We start from the raw sequence: 16,596 nt of genomic DNA, 5'->3' as shown, positions 1-16,596 counted from the left end.
AAAAAAGAAGAAGAAGAAGAAGGGAAGAGAAGAGAGAGAAAATTAAAGAAAAGAAAAAGAAAAAGGGGGGAAAAAAAGGCAGAACTTTTCAAGAATCCTGAACTTTTTCAGGATTAGAATGCTACTTAATGTGCTTGAAAGAATTTATGAAGTGCTAAGGCCCTAAAAAAAAAGTGCCTCTCTTAAACATGAGTAGACGGATACTCTACTCCCAAGCTGACAAAGGCCCATGTTTTTATAACTGCAGGCTTTGCAGGACAGCAAGGAAAAAGAAAACTTACAGAAAACTTAATCACATTTGGCTGCCCATCATTTAAAATTTCAATAGATTTAAGCGATTTAAGTTACACTCTCATTTAATAAAACACCCACACAATGACAAGAATGAGACTTTAATCAGTTTTAAGTGGAGTTTATAACACTAAGAGATAAAGGGTTGTTAACAAACACAATAACAAATGGACATCTGATTGGTATGAGGCATTATCCTGTACACATCGTATTTTTTTGTGTATCCTCAGTGCATAGCATTTACACACAGAGCCACTGCTGCACAGCACAAGAGTATCTGAAGAGGCTGAATCAGAGTGAGGCTGTTTAACAGACTGAAATTTTTTAGTATATATAATCGATATGAAAACAGATTGAACTTCTGAACTGGCAGGGTAGAAGGCAGCTGGGCCAGACACTGCAGTTCGAGCCCTCCGGTGCACAGTTCCACCCCTCCGTCCGCATGCACGACACATTGACAGTATTTAAAGGTAAACGAGGCACTTTGTGGCAACCACAGCCATCGTTATGAACATATTGCACAAATTTTCTAGAACTAAACATGTAACTTGTACCCTACTTTTACTTTTTAAAGCTGAAACATCTGATGCTGCCGGTAAACTCCACTTAAGTTTATAACCTGTGCCACAGCAAAGAATGGTGATGCTATTTCTTCAACTACGCCTTAATAATTATGGCAAAAAAAATGTTCAAGAGGAGCTACAGAGGACTTGTGATGGTACAGGGCCCAATTGTAAGCTTTCTTAAAAGTGATGCCTTCAAGTAACTTCAGACATGTAAGCGGCTGCACATCCAAAGAGTCTAAGTAAGAAAACATTCCAGAAACTCAAAGAGATTACCTACAGAATGCATTTCAGGCTAATTATGAATACTGTCATAAATAAAGTTTTAATTAGGACTCAAAAACCTTTCAGTCATAGCAATTCTTGTCAAATTCTATGGGGATGGTAACTGAAATAAAGGGGAGTAGTATGTATAATATATATTTATATATATAATATATATATATATAATGCCATTTTTCCATTTCCAATGACTACACCATAAAATGTAAGCAAGGCTTCTCAAAAACATTGAAACATTCAAAATCAAAACCCTCATTCAGACCTTCACATTCCAAAGGAAAGATAATAACAGTGCAAAAGCCCATTATAACGTCATTATTTATGACCTGGCCCTCCATGTTACATATTGGAACAACACAAGTTATGTTTTAATATATACTGTGCCCAAAAGTGTAACAAATAACAGTATTAATAACTATCATCAAAACATGAATAGTTGATTTTCATTTTAGTCAACAATTTTCAGCTTTTACGAAAGAAAAGGTGGCATATAAATTTCAATGCTGAGATCTTAGCAACAGTTGTCTCTAACTTTACCAATTTAACTGGTGAGCAATCAGTTCTCTGTATATCAATGTTTCAATACAAATGTGTAAATCCTAAGAGCTTTGTTAAAAATTTAAAAACTTTTTATTTGTTGAATGAAACTGATGAGGTATGGAAAACATGTCAACATTATATATACCAAGAATATTTTTGATGAAGTTCTGCCTAATCTGTTCACCATCAAACTCTAAAAATGCTGCTCTAATAGGTCCTAATGCAATCTGTATTTGTAAATTAACTAGGGTCAGACCACAGCTAGTGAACAATTTCAGCACCAAGAAGTTATTGAAAATGAGATTTTACACCATTAAGAAATCAATTGGCTGGATATTTCAATGGTTCAAGGTCAGGGTAGAATTTGAAAGACACCAAATTTCGGGGGTGGGGGGACTTCTTTTTAATAACATCTTCACATTAGCTTTACAATAGTAGTTGTATTCTGCTTAAATCATATGCAGTCTGGGCATATCAAATATATGATATTTAAGAAGTGAAATTGAAGCCCTAGTCCTAACTCTAGCACTATGAAGAAATGATTCAACACTGCACATTAAAAAAAAAAAAAAAAAATCTATTCTTTCAATAAAAATCGATAAAAGCATTATGTGGGACAATTTCTACTGAAGAAGTAAATGCCTTATTATTTGTGCAGTGTTGAAAATTTACTGCAACTCTAATTTCCTTTTTAACACAAATAATGTCCTTTTAAATATAAACATTATATGTATTCAGTATTCAAGTAAAATTCCCTAACAGTTAATGACATTTAAAAAATGTGCAAAACTGCAAAACTCATTGTAATAGAATGTGTAAGGTCAAAAGGGTGGGACGGCTGACAGCTATCGGATTGAATAAGTGCATCATAAATCTTTAAAGAAAAAAAACGCTTACTGTAGAATCTCAAATTGAAATTTCCTGTGCAGCATTACAAAATATTTTATATTCAATGAGAAAAAAAGCAGCTTGCAGGCAGCACATGAAGCATCCACAGCAGGTATATGATTGAAAACTAATAACGTAAGTGTATGCAGTCGACTGATGTAGGTACTAATAGCATCTGACTTTTCGCACTGGCCTTGATTACACAGGAGATGGAGCGGTCACTACAAGTGAGAAAACATATTTAATAAGTCATTGTCAATTTTTAAAATGTTTCAAGCCCATTCTGTGTTGATAGCCTCCACATTTATATGGTTAAGTCATTGTTGCTGTGTTTCTTATCTATGACCACATTATTTTTATATCCCTTCATTTGTGGATTCTTAACAAGTTGTGGAAGGTTCATTCCTGTACCCCAATACAGATTCACTCCCTCTAGCTGCCTTTTCTAGCACCAATATGCTTAAAAAAAAAAAATGCACAAAACAACAAGCAGTGACAGCGGCCAATTCCTCAAACGTCCAGATTAATAACTGTAGCATGCTAAAGAAAGGTGCGTGGAAATAGCTGGAGACGGCATACGGTCCAGAGTCCAGCGTGAAACCCATCCCTTTCTGAGCACTCCCTCCATCCCCGACCCGAACACATGCATGAGAATGTAGCGGAACCCTCGAGAAACTCCTCTTAGCCAACTGCAAACTTCTCTGTTGCCACAAGTGCAGAGGGGTAGGATGTGAACCTGTATGTCACAAAACTCTTTAGCCACTTCAGTTGGTGACAGAACACAAAATGAGAAATTCCTACGTATACACATCAGTCTGTCTCCACTTTTTATAAAACTGGAATAAAATGGGAAAGTGCCATCTTTATTTATCCTAATTGAATTTTAAATGTCCTTTTGACACAAAAAGGTATATACATGACACAGCTACACAACCTTTTTTCAACTGGACAACAAGTGTCAAAACCCTGTGGATGTATAGGGTAAAACAAGATTGGTCAGGAAAAGAGAATTGTTCCTATTAACTGGTAATCTGACACAATGTCCTATTGCCATTAAAAAAAAAAGGTCCAATTTCAGTTTATTCAAGTTTGTTTTCATGGTGTTTTATCCCTCTTGATAAAAAAAAAAAATTCAGACTTTTGTAATTTGTGTATGCTGATCTTCATCAAAAGGTTCATTCTCTGGATCAGAGTCAGTGGTGTCAGAATATCTATAATGATCAGGTTCATTGTCACTAACATCTGGTGTTACAGAAGTTGAACTGCTAGCCTCTGGATTTGATGGCTCCTCTACTGTTTTTGTGAAGTACAGCTTCACCTGGAGAAAAAAGAGAAGGTTTAAATGGAAAAATCCATAAATCTGACTAATCTTAAAAAATAGAGATCTTTACTAAGTAATTTAACAGATTTGTTTTTAAAAGTGCTACGACAAATATGATCTTTAAAAGGCAGCTGCCTTTTAAATGACCCTCTTCTTCAGATTCCCTCTATGTTCTTTCTTACAATACACTAAAAAGTTATACTGGAATGTTAAAATACTAGTCTTTAATAAGCATAAGCTGCAAGCATGGACTAAATAATTCTACAAAAGAAATGCACTGAGCCTGAAGTTCATCAAGTTTACAAAATGTATTTTCAATCTCGAAATTCAACGTACAAAGAGCTGAGTTCCGAAAGAACATTTCACTTACTACCTGTCTGAACCTCAATATGTTTTCTGATACAAATGATACTGAACAAATACAAATGCTATAGCCCCGCGTCAGGCTCTGGGCTGATGGCTCAGAGCCTGGAGCCTGTTTCCGATTCTGTGTCTCCCTCTCTCTCTGCCCCTCCCCCGTTCATGCTCTGTCTCTCTCTGTCCCAAAAATAAATAAACGTTGAAAAAAAAAATTAAAAAAAAAAAAAAAAAAAAGAGGGGCGCCTGGGTGGCGCAGTCGGTTAAGCGTCCGACTTCAGCCAGGTCACGATCTCGCGGTCCGTGAGTTCGAGCCCCGCGTCAGGCTCTGGGCTGATGGCTCAGAGCCTGGAGCCTGTTTCCGATTCTGTGTCTCCCTCTCTCTCTGCCCCTCCCCCGTTCATGCTCTGTCTCTCTCTGTCCCAAAAATAAATAAACGTTGAAAAAAAAAAATTAAAAAAAAAAAAAAAAAACAAATACAAATGCTATATCATAAAAATACTGATCAACAATGATGTTTAGGATCCCATCAGCCCTAAAAACCTCCCATGAGGAGAGAACATCACCCAGTGATCAGAACAGTGGACCAAGGGCCTTTTTACAGGCACAGCCGAGTTAACTGTCAAACAAGTCAACAAAGGCAGGTATTTCTGTTTTAAAGGTGAGGAAGCTAAGGCCCAGAAAGTTCAGGCAACTTGCTGAGGGCCACATATCTAGTAGGTGGTGGACGTGAGGCTTCGGGGAGATCTGGCAGGAAGCCCCTCCCCCATGGTCCAACAGTCTTCATCAATTCTTCTCTTCCACCCAAAACCCGTTCCATCAGTAACTCCTTTCAGTTCCACCTCCAAAATACCATCCGTCCCCACCCTGACAGCTTTTCATTGTGCCCCACAGCCACCACGCTAGTCCAAGCAAGCACCGTCTCCACTGGATTAAACCACAGCAACAGCTTCTCAACTCACCTCACAGCTCCGTTCTTGCCTCCTCTCCCTACTCTCCTCTCCAGTCTACATTTTGAAGGAGTAGACAGAATGAACTTTTAAAGACAAAATTCAGATTACATCCATCCTGGGCTGAAAACACACCAACGTCTTCACACGCAGACTCACTCCTCAAAACTACCCAAATTATTCCTGTCTCAGGACTTCTGTAACTGTCTCTGTCCTTCTCTCTTTCCCTAGGTATTTATATAGCTCACTCGTTTCATGTAAGGCCCTGATTAAATGTCACCTGCTTGTAGAGGACTTCTCTTAACTATCCACCTAAAAACACACACCAAATGATCTCCGCTTTATTTGTTCACAAGCACTTACCGTATTATGGTACTTGTTTACTGATAACTGAAATACTTTCTATATGTAATCGCAAATACATATTCTTGTGATATTAAAACAGAAAACAATAAAACTAGAGGACGTCACACTGTAAAAGCTAGTAATTAAGGAAAATACAGTGCTAGGTAAAAGACCATCATCAATGGAAACCCGTGAATTCTAAAAGACACTTATAGGGGCGCCTGGGTGGCGCAGTCGGTTAAGCGTCCGACTTCAGCCAGGTCACGATCTCGCGGTCCGGGAGTTCGAGCCCCGCGTCAGGCTCTGGGCTGATGGCTCGGAGCCTGGAGCCTGTTTCCGATTCTGTGTCTCCCTCTCTCTCTGCCCCTCCCCCGTTCATACTCTGTCTCTCTCTGTCCCAAAAATAAATAAAAAACGTTGAAAAAAAAAAAAATTTAAAAGACACTTATAGACACTTAAAAGAAATGTAAGATCTAAAGCCACTTAAAAATGGATTTATTTTCACTTAAAATATGTAGCCCCTTTATTTTTATTATTACTAGCAATATTCTTATACTTACAAGCTATAGTTAGGCTTGTTGTATACTACAAAAATGGAATGAGGCAAAACAAGGAAGAGAGAATTTTTTAAAAGAGAAAGGAGAAGGGTACGGTGAAATAAAGAGGGGGAGGATCAAGTAGAATAAGAAATAAGAAAGGAGAGAAAAAGGGCAAACTAACCACTTGGAAATATTTATAGATCAGCTTTTCATAGAAAATTCTTATCTATAGACAGGAGCAGAAATACACACACACATCACATATAGATAAAAGTAAATGAAGCAAATACTTCCACAATATGAGGAAGCGGACAGAGTTTTAGAATGGGATTAACACCAGAGGATGATGAGCGAAGGCCTTCCAGGGCACGAGAGACCGAAGCTAAGGCTACAACAGGAAGGCCGAGTGCGGGAAGGGCAGGGGAAAGGCGGAGGGTCGAGAGGTACAGGGAGAAAAAAAAAACCAAAAGGACTGGAGGCAGGAGAGCTTAGCCTGTGGAAGAACTGAAGACAGCCCAGAATGGGGGACTCTCGGGGAGCAGGGGGCATATGGCTAGTGCCGATGTAGGAGGGAGGCCTGTGCTGAATTAGGTAGGTCCTTGTAGGTCCTATCAAAAAACCACAAGGTCTTTAAAAAGGATGAACAGGAGTGACACAATCACGTCTATTTTAAGATCACTCTGTGGAGTTGAGAACATATGGGAAGGGGACAAAGGTAGGAATTGTAAGAACATTCCCTAGAAGTCATTCCCAAATGACTGAGCTCCCTTCTACTTCTTTCTTCCCCCAGTCCTACTGCACATCCTGCTTAAACTTAACTCCCCTTCCCAACCCCTGCCTCAGATTTCACCAAACAACCACACAGAAGAGGGTTAAGAAAAGAAAAAAAACATACTTTTTTTTTCTTTACTCTGTGTGCATCCTTGTTAGAAACTCAAGTTACTGATATGTAAATATTGCTTCCAAATAGTACTTAATTTAAAACTTAGTCATGCCAAGTCCTTCACCAGCTATACACCTAAAATTAGACACACACATACACAGAGCCACCCAACAATTCCTCAAAATGTTTTTGACTGACCTTAAAATTTGGAGAAAAGTATCGGTTGGCCTTGTCTTTATTTGCTTTGTCGAGATCATTTTTTGTTAAAGTGAGTACTAGATATTCCTTGTCATTATCTGCACGCTCTATACTGCAAATACTATCAATTTCTTGATCACATAGACTTCCATTTTCTACTTTTTCTGAGGTTTCCTCTGGTCCTGGTATGAAGAATGTATTTACCCAAAAGTGAAACATTTTGTCCTTAAAAAAAAAAAAAAAAAGACAGATTGTAAATTTTTTTAAAGAAGAAAATATATCCCCTATATTCAACAATCTGCCCCAAGAAGTCAGTAACATAAGCCATGTGTCGTTTGATATTTTGAATAAAGACAAACACACAAAACTTGGCAGTCTGGGTTATCTGCCACATCTAACTCACATAAGATTATTCTTTTGTTCAAATTTTAGACCAAAAATGGAACTCCACAAGTTCCAAAATAACTTACTTTTGTTTTAAAGCCTTAAGTAAAATATCACCTTTCTTGTCTAATGTTAGCTTTAAGAAATGTTTTGAGTTCATATGTATGTATGTATTTAAAAAAAAAATCGTAAGTGGATTTAATTTCCTCTGTCTCAACAAGTTATCTATTACGAATTTAATAAACGTTCCTGAAAAGTCAGCACAACTTCTCAAGATCGCAAGGCGGGTACATTTCTACTTCTGAAGCAAAATACAAACAAACATTAGGTGGCTCCTGTTCCTCACACGACAGTACGAGTGTATGTTTGGAGACTTTCACAATGTGGGGGAAGGAAGACCAGCAATTCTGACTTTTTTTATGTTATAAAATGCCTATTTTTAAAAAATCGCTTCTTACTTATAATATGAGGTCTTGTTAATCAAAAACACACCAGAAGTTCATGACTTGAAGCCTTTCCTGACCAACACACAAAATGCTCTCTCTCTCCCCCCTCCTAATTACTGGAAGTTGGCCTGTACGGATCACCTGACAGTTAATGATGCGCAGCCTCCTTGTGGCATCTCATCTCATTTAAATTGCCGGTTAAATCCTTTATTCTAATTTATCCTCAAGTTCTGTTATTTTCCCAGAAAGATGGTAAGACCTTTAAGTATCTTACATTTAACTGTCTTTTTATCTTTTAACAGTACCTAGCAATGTCATATATAAGTCTTTTAAAAAATATTAATTGCAATTATTTTAGCAAAGTCATTGATTAGTAACTATATACATATTTTACTTAGAGTCAGAAGAACATAAGCTAGTAATATTTAAATCTCCACAAGTGTGGATTCTGTATAGATAACTGATTACACTACAATGGTTTTTGTTTAAATCACAGCAACATTTCTAAAAGGTAGGGGAAATCACATAAAATGGAAATAAACATAAAGTAATCCCAGATACAGATGTATTACAAATAATGATCTAATCTTAAATTCTGCATGGATTAAAGTAATGTACAGACGATAACTGAAATAAGAACTTATGCACTCCTAAAGGTATAGGGAAACAGTGATGCAGGTGCCTGTTTTCAAAAGAAAATATAAAACTTTATGTGTACCAGTCTTATAACAAATAGAAGGAAAAGAAATACTTACCTTAATTTTAAAACACTTGCTAATGCTTCCTGGATTATTGAAAAATAATTTTCCAAAGTTACTGAGATATATTTAACTTTCATTTATACAGAATAGGTAGGAAATGGGTTTCTGGTGGAAAAAAAACCAGCTCAACATTTTGTAGAGCTATGTGGATTCCCAGCTTTGTGGATTCTGGATATAGGAGACTGTATTTCTTTGGATAAGTCAAAGTAGAATTTAAAATTTTTGTAATAAATGAAACGTCCTCTTATTTTTTTTTTTAAAGCTAAATATCAGGAAAACAAATCAGTCCTATTACTGAGAATGTCTAAAGACTGGCAATACATTATCTAGCATGTTCCATGAGCAGTATCAACATACAAAGGTAGTATTTTTGTTCACTACTACCCCAAAAGTTTGCACCTTAGGCACACTCACCTTAAATGTTCACTCAGTATTGTAAGCCAAGATAGTTTAAGAATGAGCTCTTGCATTCCCTATAACTTAGCTCAGTAAGACGCAAACCTCACTAACTTCCTAAACCTGCATATTTAATAACACACTGTTTTCATTCTTTATTACTTCCTTTGCATATTAACAGATCTTCTATCTAAAATTCAAAATATTCGATAAACTTGAGGAAGTTAAATATAAAATGATCTGGTTTCAGGAAACATGAACCCTAATGGGGGGGAAATGGGTTGTGTCATTACACAAGACCATGAAACACATCTTTATTTATACATATACACTAAATCTTCTACAAACTGATAGCCCCTTGCTAATTTCTTAGTGCCTGCTCATCCTTTCCAGAAGGATTATAACTGATTTAATGGGGTATACAATCTTTAATACTTTTACAAAATTTATCTGCATAACCAACTTAAAGAACGTTCATCTCAAATTAGAATATGTCATAAGGACTTTCCCTTCTAATAAGACTTTTTACCATCGGAATGGCTCATCAATGCTGTAGTACGCAAAGCGTGTGCAGATTCAACAGAAAACCAATTATAATTCATGAATGTCTGTCATAAAATATATCTTATAATCTCTCCTTACAAAATGATTTCTGCTTAACCAAGTATTTTAAGCGAAAGATCTAAGGTCGCCGTCCGAGGGATGGTGAGTCCGGGTATTTTTCCCACTACGAGTAAAGTGCAAACCTTTTTTAGCATCTTGTTCTGTTTGTGGAAGAACTCTACTTTGATGTCACCACACACAGGCAGCGGCTGAGGGAACTCGAAGTACATGAACTTGTCTTCCCGTCGTGTGGGTCCCGAATTGGAGGAATAGATCTTCACCTTGAGCTGGCAGACCACAAACTGAGGATCTGCGTGGTGAGATACACATTAGCATCATTTCACAGGAAATGCCTTCAAGTACCAGACTGCCAAAAACTGTTTCAATGATTACTATTAGCAATATACACAAAACAGTAATTCTGCATCTGTAACCCTGATCTAAGACAAATCAACGGAAAAACTAAGGTCAAAAAACATAATCAGTCCAAAAGTTTCTCTAACTTGTACCTTCAACATAAGGTTCTTACTCACTGTATGAAAACCAATCTGTTTTACAAACAGTAAGTCCCAACATTAGACTTCTGGCACTGCAGTTAACATCAAATTTTAACATTAAGTTGTAAAATACCTAACAAACTAGATTGATAACTAAAGTGCTACAATAATTTCCTGGCACATTCATATTTGCCGCAGTATTTTAAAGTCTCTACCATGTAACAAAACCCACCAAGTACAAACCGCTACATGTTCACAACAGGCATGAGAACATAATCTGTAACAAAGTTATACGAAATTCCATAAACGCAAGACTGAATATTTATAAACAAAACAGAACAAAACATTAATCAGGATTTGTTTTACCTATAGCTCACATTTTATTTCTTAAAGGTATGTAAAGCCATCATCACGAGAAACAGGAAGAAAAGGATGTGAAATGTTCGCAAAGAAATACAACAGACTCAAGCACCAATTGAAGCACAAGCCCCCTCCCTCCAAACACACTGCATTTTCATCAACACATATTTTGGCTTTGGCCCCTGTCTGTTTCAAAATAAAGGGAAGGACTACATGGTTTGGTGAGTAACCTTATGAATAAGAAGTATGTGTTGAAGGAAATATGCCAAGACAATCAAGAAGTAAAATCCTAAGCCTGCAAAGAGTACTAGAAATTTTCGTATATGTTCCATTCACACACACACACACACACACACACACACACACACACACACACAGGCATAAAATACTCAGCATCAAAAGGCATCATCCTTAAAGATGAAAAAAGAAGTATCACATTGTTTATGAATGTGGCCAACAAGTGAGAACAAAGCAAAAAGCTTATCCAAGCTAGATGAATTTTCTGGTTTAATAAACATGTGCTGGCCCATCTATGCAATATCAAAAGCAGTATCAGCACTCACATAATAAATCGGTTTGATAATAACATACTGGGCTTTTCTAATATGAATTTGTGAGGCACTTATCATGAGAAAAAGGGCACTCCAAAAAAGGGAAACATTCTACCAACAATCTGTCAATAATTTTCACTCCCTTGACTAAAGGTTCAAAGTACAATGAGCCATTTTACAGGATTTTACCTGATTCCAAAATTTTCTAGCTTGAAGAAGCAAACAAAAAGGTACGATTTCAAAACTGTGATAAAAATCGGCCAGGATGAAAATGCCTTGTAATCTTATTAATTCAAACTCCTAATTCAGAACCTGACAATCCTGATTTTAGGACTTCAAACTGCATATTAACTGTATAAGCCAGATTTCAAGTGAACTACAACTAAAATGTGTATCTTCAGGAACCCCAGAATAGTCAAATCAATTCATAAGCTAATTACAATTCAGTGTTTCTTAGACTTTACCCCCAAAACTAAGATAAAAAGTTTTAACAAAATTAAGTGGAAAAGATTTTCTCAAATCACTAAAGAAAATAATTTTCCCTACATTGTGAATTTCCCATTTTAGGTATCTCACACCTAATTTATCAGAAGTCCAACAAGAGTATGGTTCTGCTGACTTCTAGACACAGTTCAGATATTTCTCCTTTGATGTGACTGTGTTCTAAAGAAATGACAAGTCAATACCTGGTAAACAAAAATCAGAATTACATTTTTTTGACATGTGCATACTGATAGAGTATTGACAGAAAAATCACAGTGATCATCTTGTTAACATTTTAACCCTCTTTGATGTTAAAAGTAGAATAGCTTTTCCTTTATTTAGAAAATACTAAGACAATTCTCAAATATGAAAAAGGCTGCTAACCCCTGACGGCTCTGCAGAAAATGTTCTATTTTCACAAGTTTTCTTTTCTTCACTGACTCCTTATCTCCTCTTGAGCCCAAACCTGCAACTCCACGTCTCCATCCTCACCATCCCAGCCCCTCTGGGCCTCACCATCCCAGCCCCTCTGGGCCTCACCATCCCAGCCCCTCTGGGCCTCACCATCCCAGCCCCTCTGGGCCTCACCATCCCAGCCCCTCTGGGCCTCACCATCCCAGCCCCGTGTGACCCTTCCGTAGAAGGCTGGTCAACTTCTGGCTCTGTTTCCTGATGCTCCCCAAAGTATCCGACAGACTCACACCTAACAGTCAGACCCGTACTTTCAAGCACTCACTATCTTCATGTAAACAGCTCACCTTCACCTGATTAAGACGGGGTTAAAACCCAACACATTCATGTCTCCAAGTCTCCGTGATACTCATTTTTTCTTTCATACCTCTCTGCGTATTAATCACATGGCCAGAATCAAAACTGACAAAATATCCAGATATAAATGGCAAAGCAAAAAGTAATCAAACCCCACTGATCGCCTTAGCAAAGCGCATCTGGCTTACGGCAAGTCACACAACTGGTTTCCCTTCCCCCATTTTCCCCCATCTTGCAATCTCCACTTCCTACAAAGCCACACTTAAAACACAGCATGTGCCTCCAGAATTGTCACTGATGCCATAGTATTTATCACCTCTAGTCTGATAACCCCATTCAAGGTCCTCTTAGAGTCAGCCACACATTCCAGTCCTCTTCTAGTCTCTGTGTCTACACTCCTGTCCAGCTCATTTCCTACTGGTATGCTTCAATGCAAGCTATTTCCTATTGCCTGTAATACTTCCTTCGGTTTTAATGCCAATCTAAACTGTACGCTTTCTCCAATGTTCAATGAGAATCCGACTTCCTCCATGAAACTATTTGACAAGCCCCAAAACTTTTATTTTTCTGAGTATACCATTTGTAACTTATACATATAATCTCCCATTCAATTATGTATTGCTTTTGTTATAATACAGCTTCATTACATACTATTAAATCACAGTGCATAAATGGAGAACTAGAAAACTGATACAGATTAAAAAGATGTCAGTAGTCAGTAATTTTAAAAGTTTAAACGTAATACTGAGAAGAGACCAAAAAAGAAAAGGCCACCACAATGTTTAAGTGGAAGCAGGCAGAGCACAACTGACAGATTTTTGCTAGAAGAGGTGAATGTGAAAAAATTACACTAGATAATAAGACTACTGAACTGAATGTTCTTCTCCCCTTAGCAAATGTCCCTAATCTGTAATACCTTTCTTTTGGCTCTTAAACCTGATATCTACCCTACAGGAAGAGCAGGAGTTTTTCCTTCCTTCTTCCTTCTCCTCTATGAATTTAAGTCCCTATGTCAATTACCTCTGACAGTTCAGTGCCTTGCATTTAGAAGTTTTTATCAAAACATTATTATTGTTTTGATATAGCTGACTAATATAACAATGTTATATTAGTTTCAGGTGTACAACACAGTAATGCCACAACTCTACACGTTATGCTGTGCTCACTACAGATGTGGGTACAATCTGTCACCATGTAACACTATTTCAGTACCACTGACTATATTCCCTATGCTGTGCCTTTTATCAGCACTTTTAAAAATTGTACTGAGATGACAAAAGCATCAGTGAGGTCTCTCAGAAGGCTATAACATGTTATATTAATAAATCTATGGTCGTGATGAAATCATCTAGTTCTAAGAATGTAGGAAAGATAAGGTGAAGGTGATTACACCTAATTGAAAAGGATAAACACAACCAAGAAATTAATTTCCTAGGTACACATTAATTTAGGGATAGAATTTTTTAATTACGTACATATTTTCAGAAGCGAAACTTAAAGCTAAAAACTAAAATCACTAACAAATTACAGAACCTCACTGAAATATTATTAGAGGCATTCGAAGAAATAATGTAGTGGGATCTTATCTACCAACTACAAAACTGCACTCTAAATAATAAATAAATAAAACGTATTTCTTAAACATGACAGCATGGCTCATCACTGCCAAGGCAGAGCTAATATGCTTCTGATAAAATTCTGATACAGGAAAAAGCAGCAGCAGTCTGATCTTTCACGGGTCGGATGATACTTCCTTCTATGCGTTCTCTCTTGACTCACTGCTCTGGGTCTGAGTATGAAGGCTCCTACCAGGCTGGCTGAGAACTCCAGCCAAGAATAGCAGAGAAGCAGAACAGGACTGGGGTGACTGAGGAAGGCTTACGGAGGTTAGGGTAAGCCAGAGGTCAATGTGAGGCAGACATCACCGACATTATTCTAGTTAGTATGTATCTAGGAAGTTTTCAGATCTCAAAATATCTTCATTTTATCGATAAGCAAACACAAAGACAGGTAGATGGTGTGCCCGGGGCTACACAGTACAGCAATGACAGAGCTAGAATGGGAACTTGGGTCTAAATCCAGGTTTTCTCTAATACTCCACATACTTTGACCCAACCCTATTCTCTCAATATACTTCAGCTTTTCACCATGTCTTATCATTTTTTTTCTTTTTATTGTCCCAGTCACTATTACTATCACCATCTAGTCTTCCTAAGATATCAAGGAATCAGTCCCTGCCCCGACACCAATAAACTAACGAATCCCACTGCCACTCTGATGGTAGATCTCTAATGGGATAGGTTTCCCAGTTATCTGATCACAATTTAGGCTGCATTTGGTAGATGCAGAAAAGAATGCTTCTTTCATAAATACAGTTTTGCTTCCAAGACATTACATTTATTGGCTTTCTTAGTCCAATGTGCTAAATTGAGCTACTTAATTAGTCTGAATAGTTCAGACATATATGCCCCTGCATAAATGTTAAGTGTTGTTTCTGTCTAGATTTTTATGTAAACTTCTACATATGTTCAGAAAAGTGTTCCATACACGGAAGGATGAGAATTTAGAGCACTTACTGCAAGTTCCGCCACTGAACATTGGAATAGTTTCAAACATCATCTTGTGAAACAACAGTGCCACTGGTCTATAATCCAGATGATTCTTTAACAGGTAGCTATAATAATAAACATAGCGCCTCTGACTGGGAATAGTTACTCCCTGGTGGACAGGAAAAAAAAGAAAGAAAAGCCACATTCAAAAGAAAAATTCCATTATAGTTATTTCACCAAATTGTTATGGTTACATGGGTTGTGCCCACTGAAGAACATACACACATTAAAAATTTGACCTTAAATGATTAATATTTAAATCCACCCCAACAACACAGTAAATCAGAGCAACATCAGTACAAAGGAAAATACGAGAAGAACTTTTCTCCCTTAAAATCTAGTTATCACAATACCCTCATTTATTCAATGGTCACAGCAATTCCCCGGCCCAGGAACCCGATAAGCAAAGGCCACTGCAGCTGTGTCTTTACACACAGGGCCTCCCGTAAAAATGTATGGACTTTTATTAAACGCACAATTCCTCAAAAGCTTGGTTATTTTTCAGGCAAAAGTATATCAGAATCAGCAGCGTACATGAAGGTACAGTGCCTTTAAGAGACAGAAACAGTAGCAGCAAAAAGTGGTGGCCACAGACCCCAACAAATCCAGGAACATGTGGCTGGCATAAACGGAGACAAGAGTTCCACAACAGAGCTTCCTCAAGATGTCCCCAAGCTGCACGTATCTCTTTGCGGAAGAAACCAGGGATAGACATAATGTTTGAGAAAACTTAAGTATTACAAATGCTAAAAATATATTTAATTCATGTGCTATTAAAAAAAAACCACTTATCTAAAGAAAAAATCTAATGTGCGCAGCCATGCATTCATTAGTGATACAGAATAAATGAGGTATTAGGGTACTTTTTTAAGGTTTCTTTTCCTATTACATGTGTGACTTCAGAAAAATCTTAAGCATTTTAACTTAGAAATAAAAGGCAAATAGTAACATTAAGCTGTCTGACAGTTAAAAGTGACTTGCAAAAAACTTAAAAGTATATTCAAGAGAAAAAAGAATGAGCAGTATTTTTAAGTTGTTATCTAAATTTCCTAATGTGTTAAGAACTCTGGACACAAATGCTTTCGATAAAGTACGTTTATGAGTTTAAAGACAGATACACAGAATAGCAGGTAAACAGGTATTCACTGTAGTATTCTCAGTAATTTTTAAAAGTTAGCATAAGTTCATCACAATTAAAAAATACATAAAATGTCAAAAATGGATAAAAGCCATTTCAAATCAGGACAAACGATTTAAGATTTTGGCTCCAGTGCAAAGACCATACAATCAGAAGACTTGGATTGAAAGCTGACAGTCAAAATACAAACTCTGATTTGTTTCCTTGGAAAAATGAAGACAGTTAATAAACGGCCTATCTTCTTCACAGGATTCTCATGAGGATTAAACACTACATGCAGTTACACAAAAGCATGCTAAACTGACAAAACTTTATGCAAATCCTAATTAGTGGTTTTAGAAATTCTATCTATATTTAAAGTACAATTTTAGAAGAAATGGAATTTTAGTCCTGTGTACAGTATTTTCTTAAAGAAATAGCAGTGAAATAGTATTACTGTGAAA

General features: G+C 37.0%; 1 protein-coding gene across 1 annotated transcript in view; it reads right to left on the bottom strand.

The window, feature by feature from the left end:
* Positions 1-376: 376 nt before the first annotated feature.
* PTEN (phosphatase and tensin homolog) overlaps positions 377-16,596 on the bottom strand; it is a 92,872-nt gene continuing 76,652 nt past the window's right edge. The window contains exons 5-8 of the mRNA XM_047088577.1: positions 14,983-15,124; positions 9,891-10,057; positions 7,158-7,382; positions 377-3,882 (exon numbers count right to left, since the gene is read on the bottom strand). Coding sequence (XP_046944533.1) covers positions 3,697-3,882; positions 7,158-7,382; positions 9,891-10,057; positions 14,983-15,124 — 720 coding nt within the window. The 3' untranslated portion in view covers positions 377-3,696. The remainder of the gene's footprint in view (positions 3,883-7,157; positions 7,383-9,890; positions 10,058-14,982; positions 15,125-16,596) is intronic.

Source organism: Lynx rufus, unplaced genomic scaffold (genome assembly GCF_022079265.1).
Source record: "Lynx rufus isolate CCGP_SWC_20201006 ecotype Redwood Valley unplaced genomic scaffold, mLynRuf1.p SCAF_25, whole genome shotgun sequence".
Taxonomy (NCBI): domain Eukaryota; kingdom Metazoa; phylum Chordata; class Mammalia; order Carnivora; family Felidae; genus Lynx; species Lynx rufus.
The sequence above is the reverse complement of the archived record's forward strand: the minus strand, read 5'-3'. Positions and strand labels throughout refer to the sequence as shown.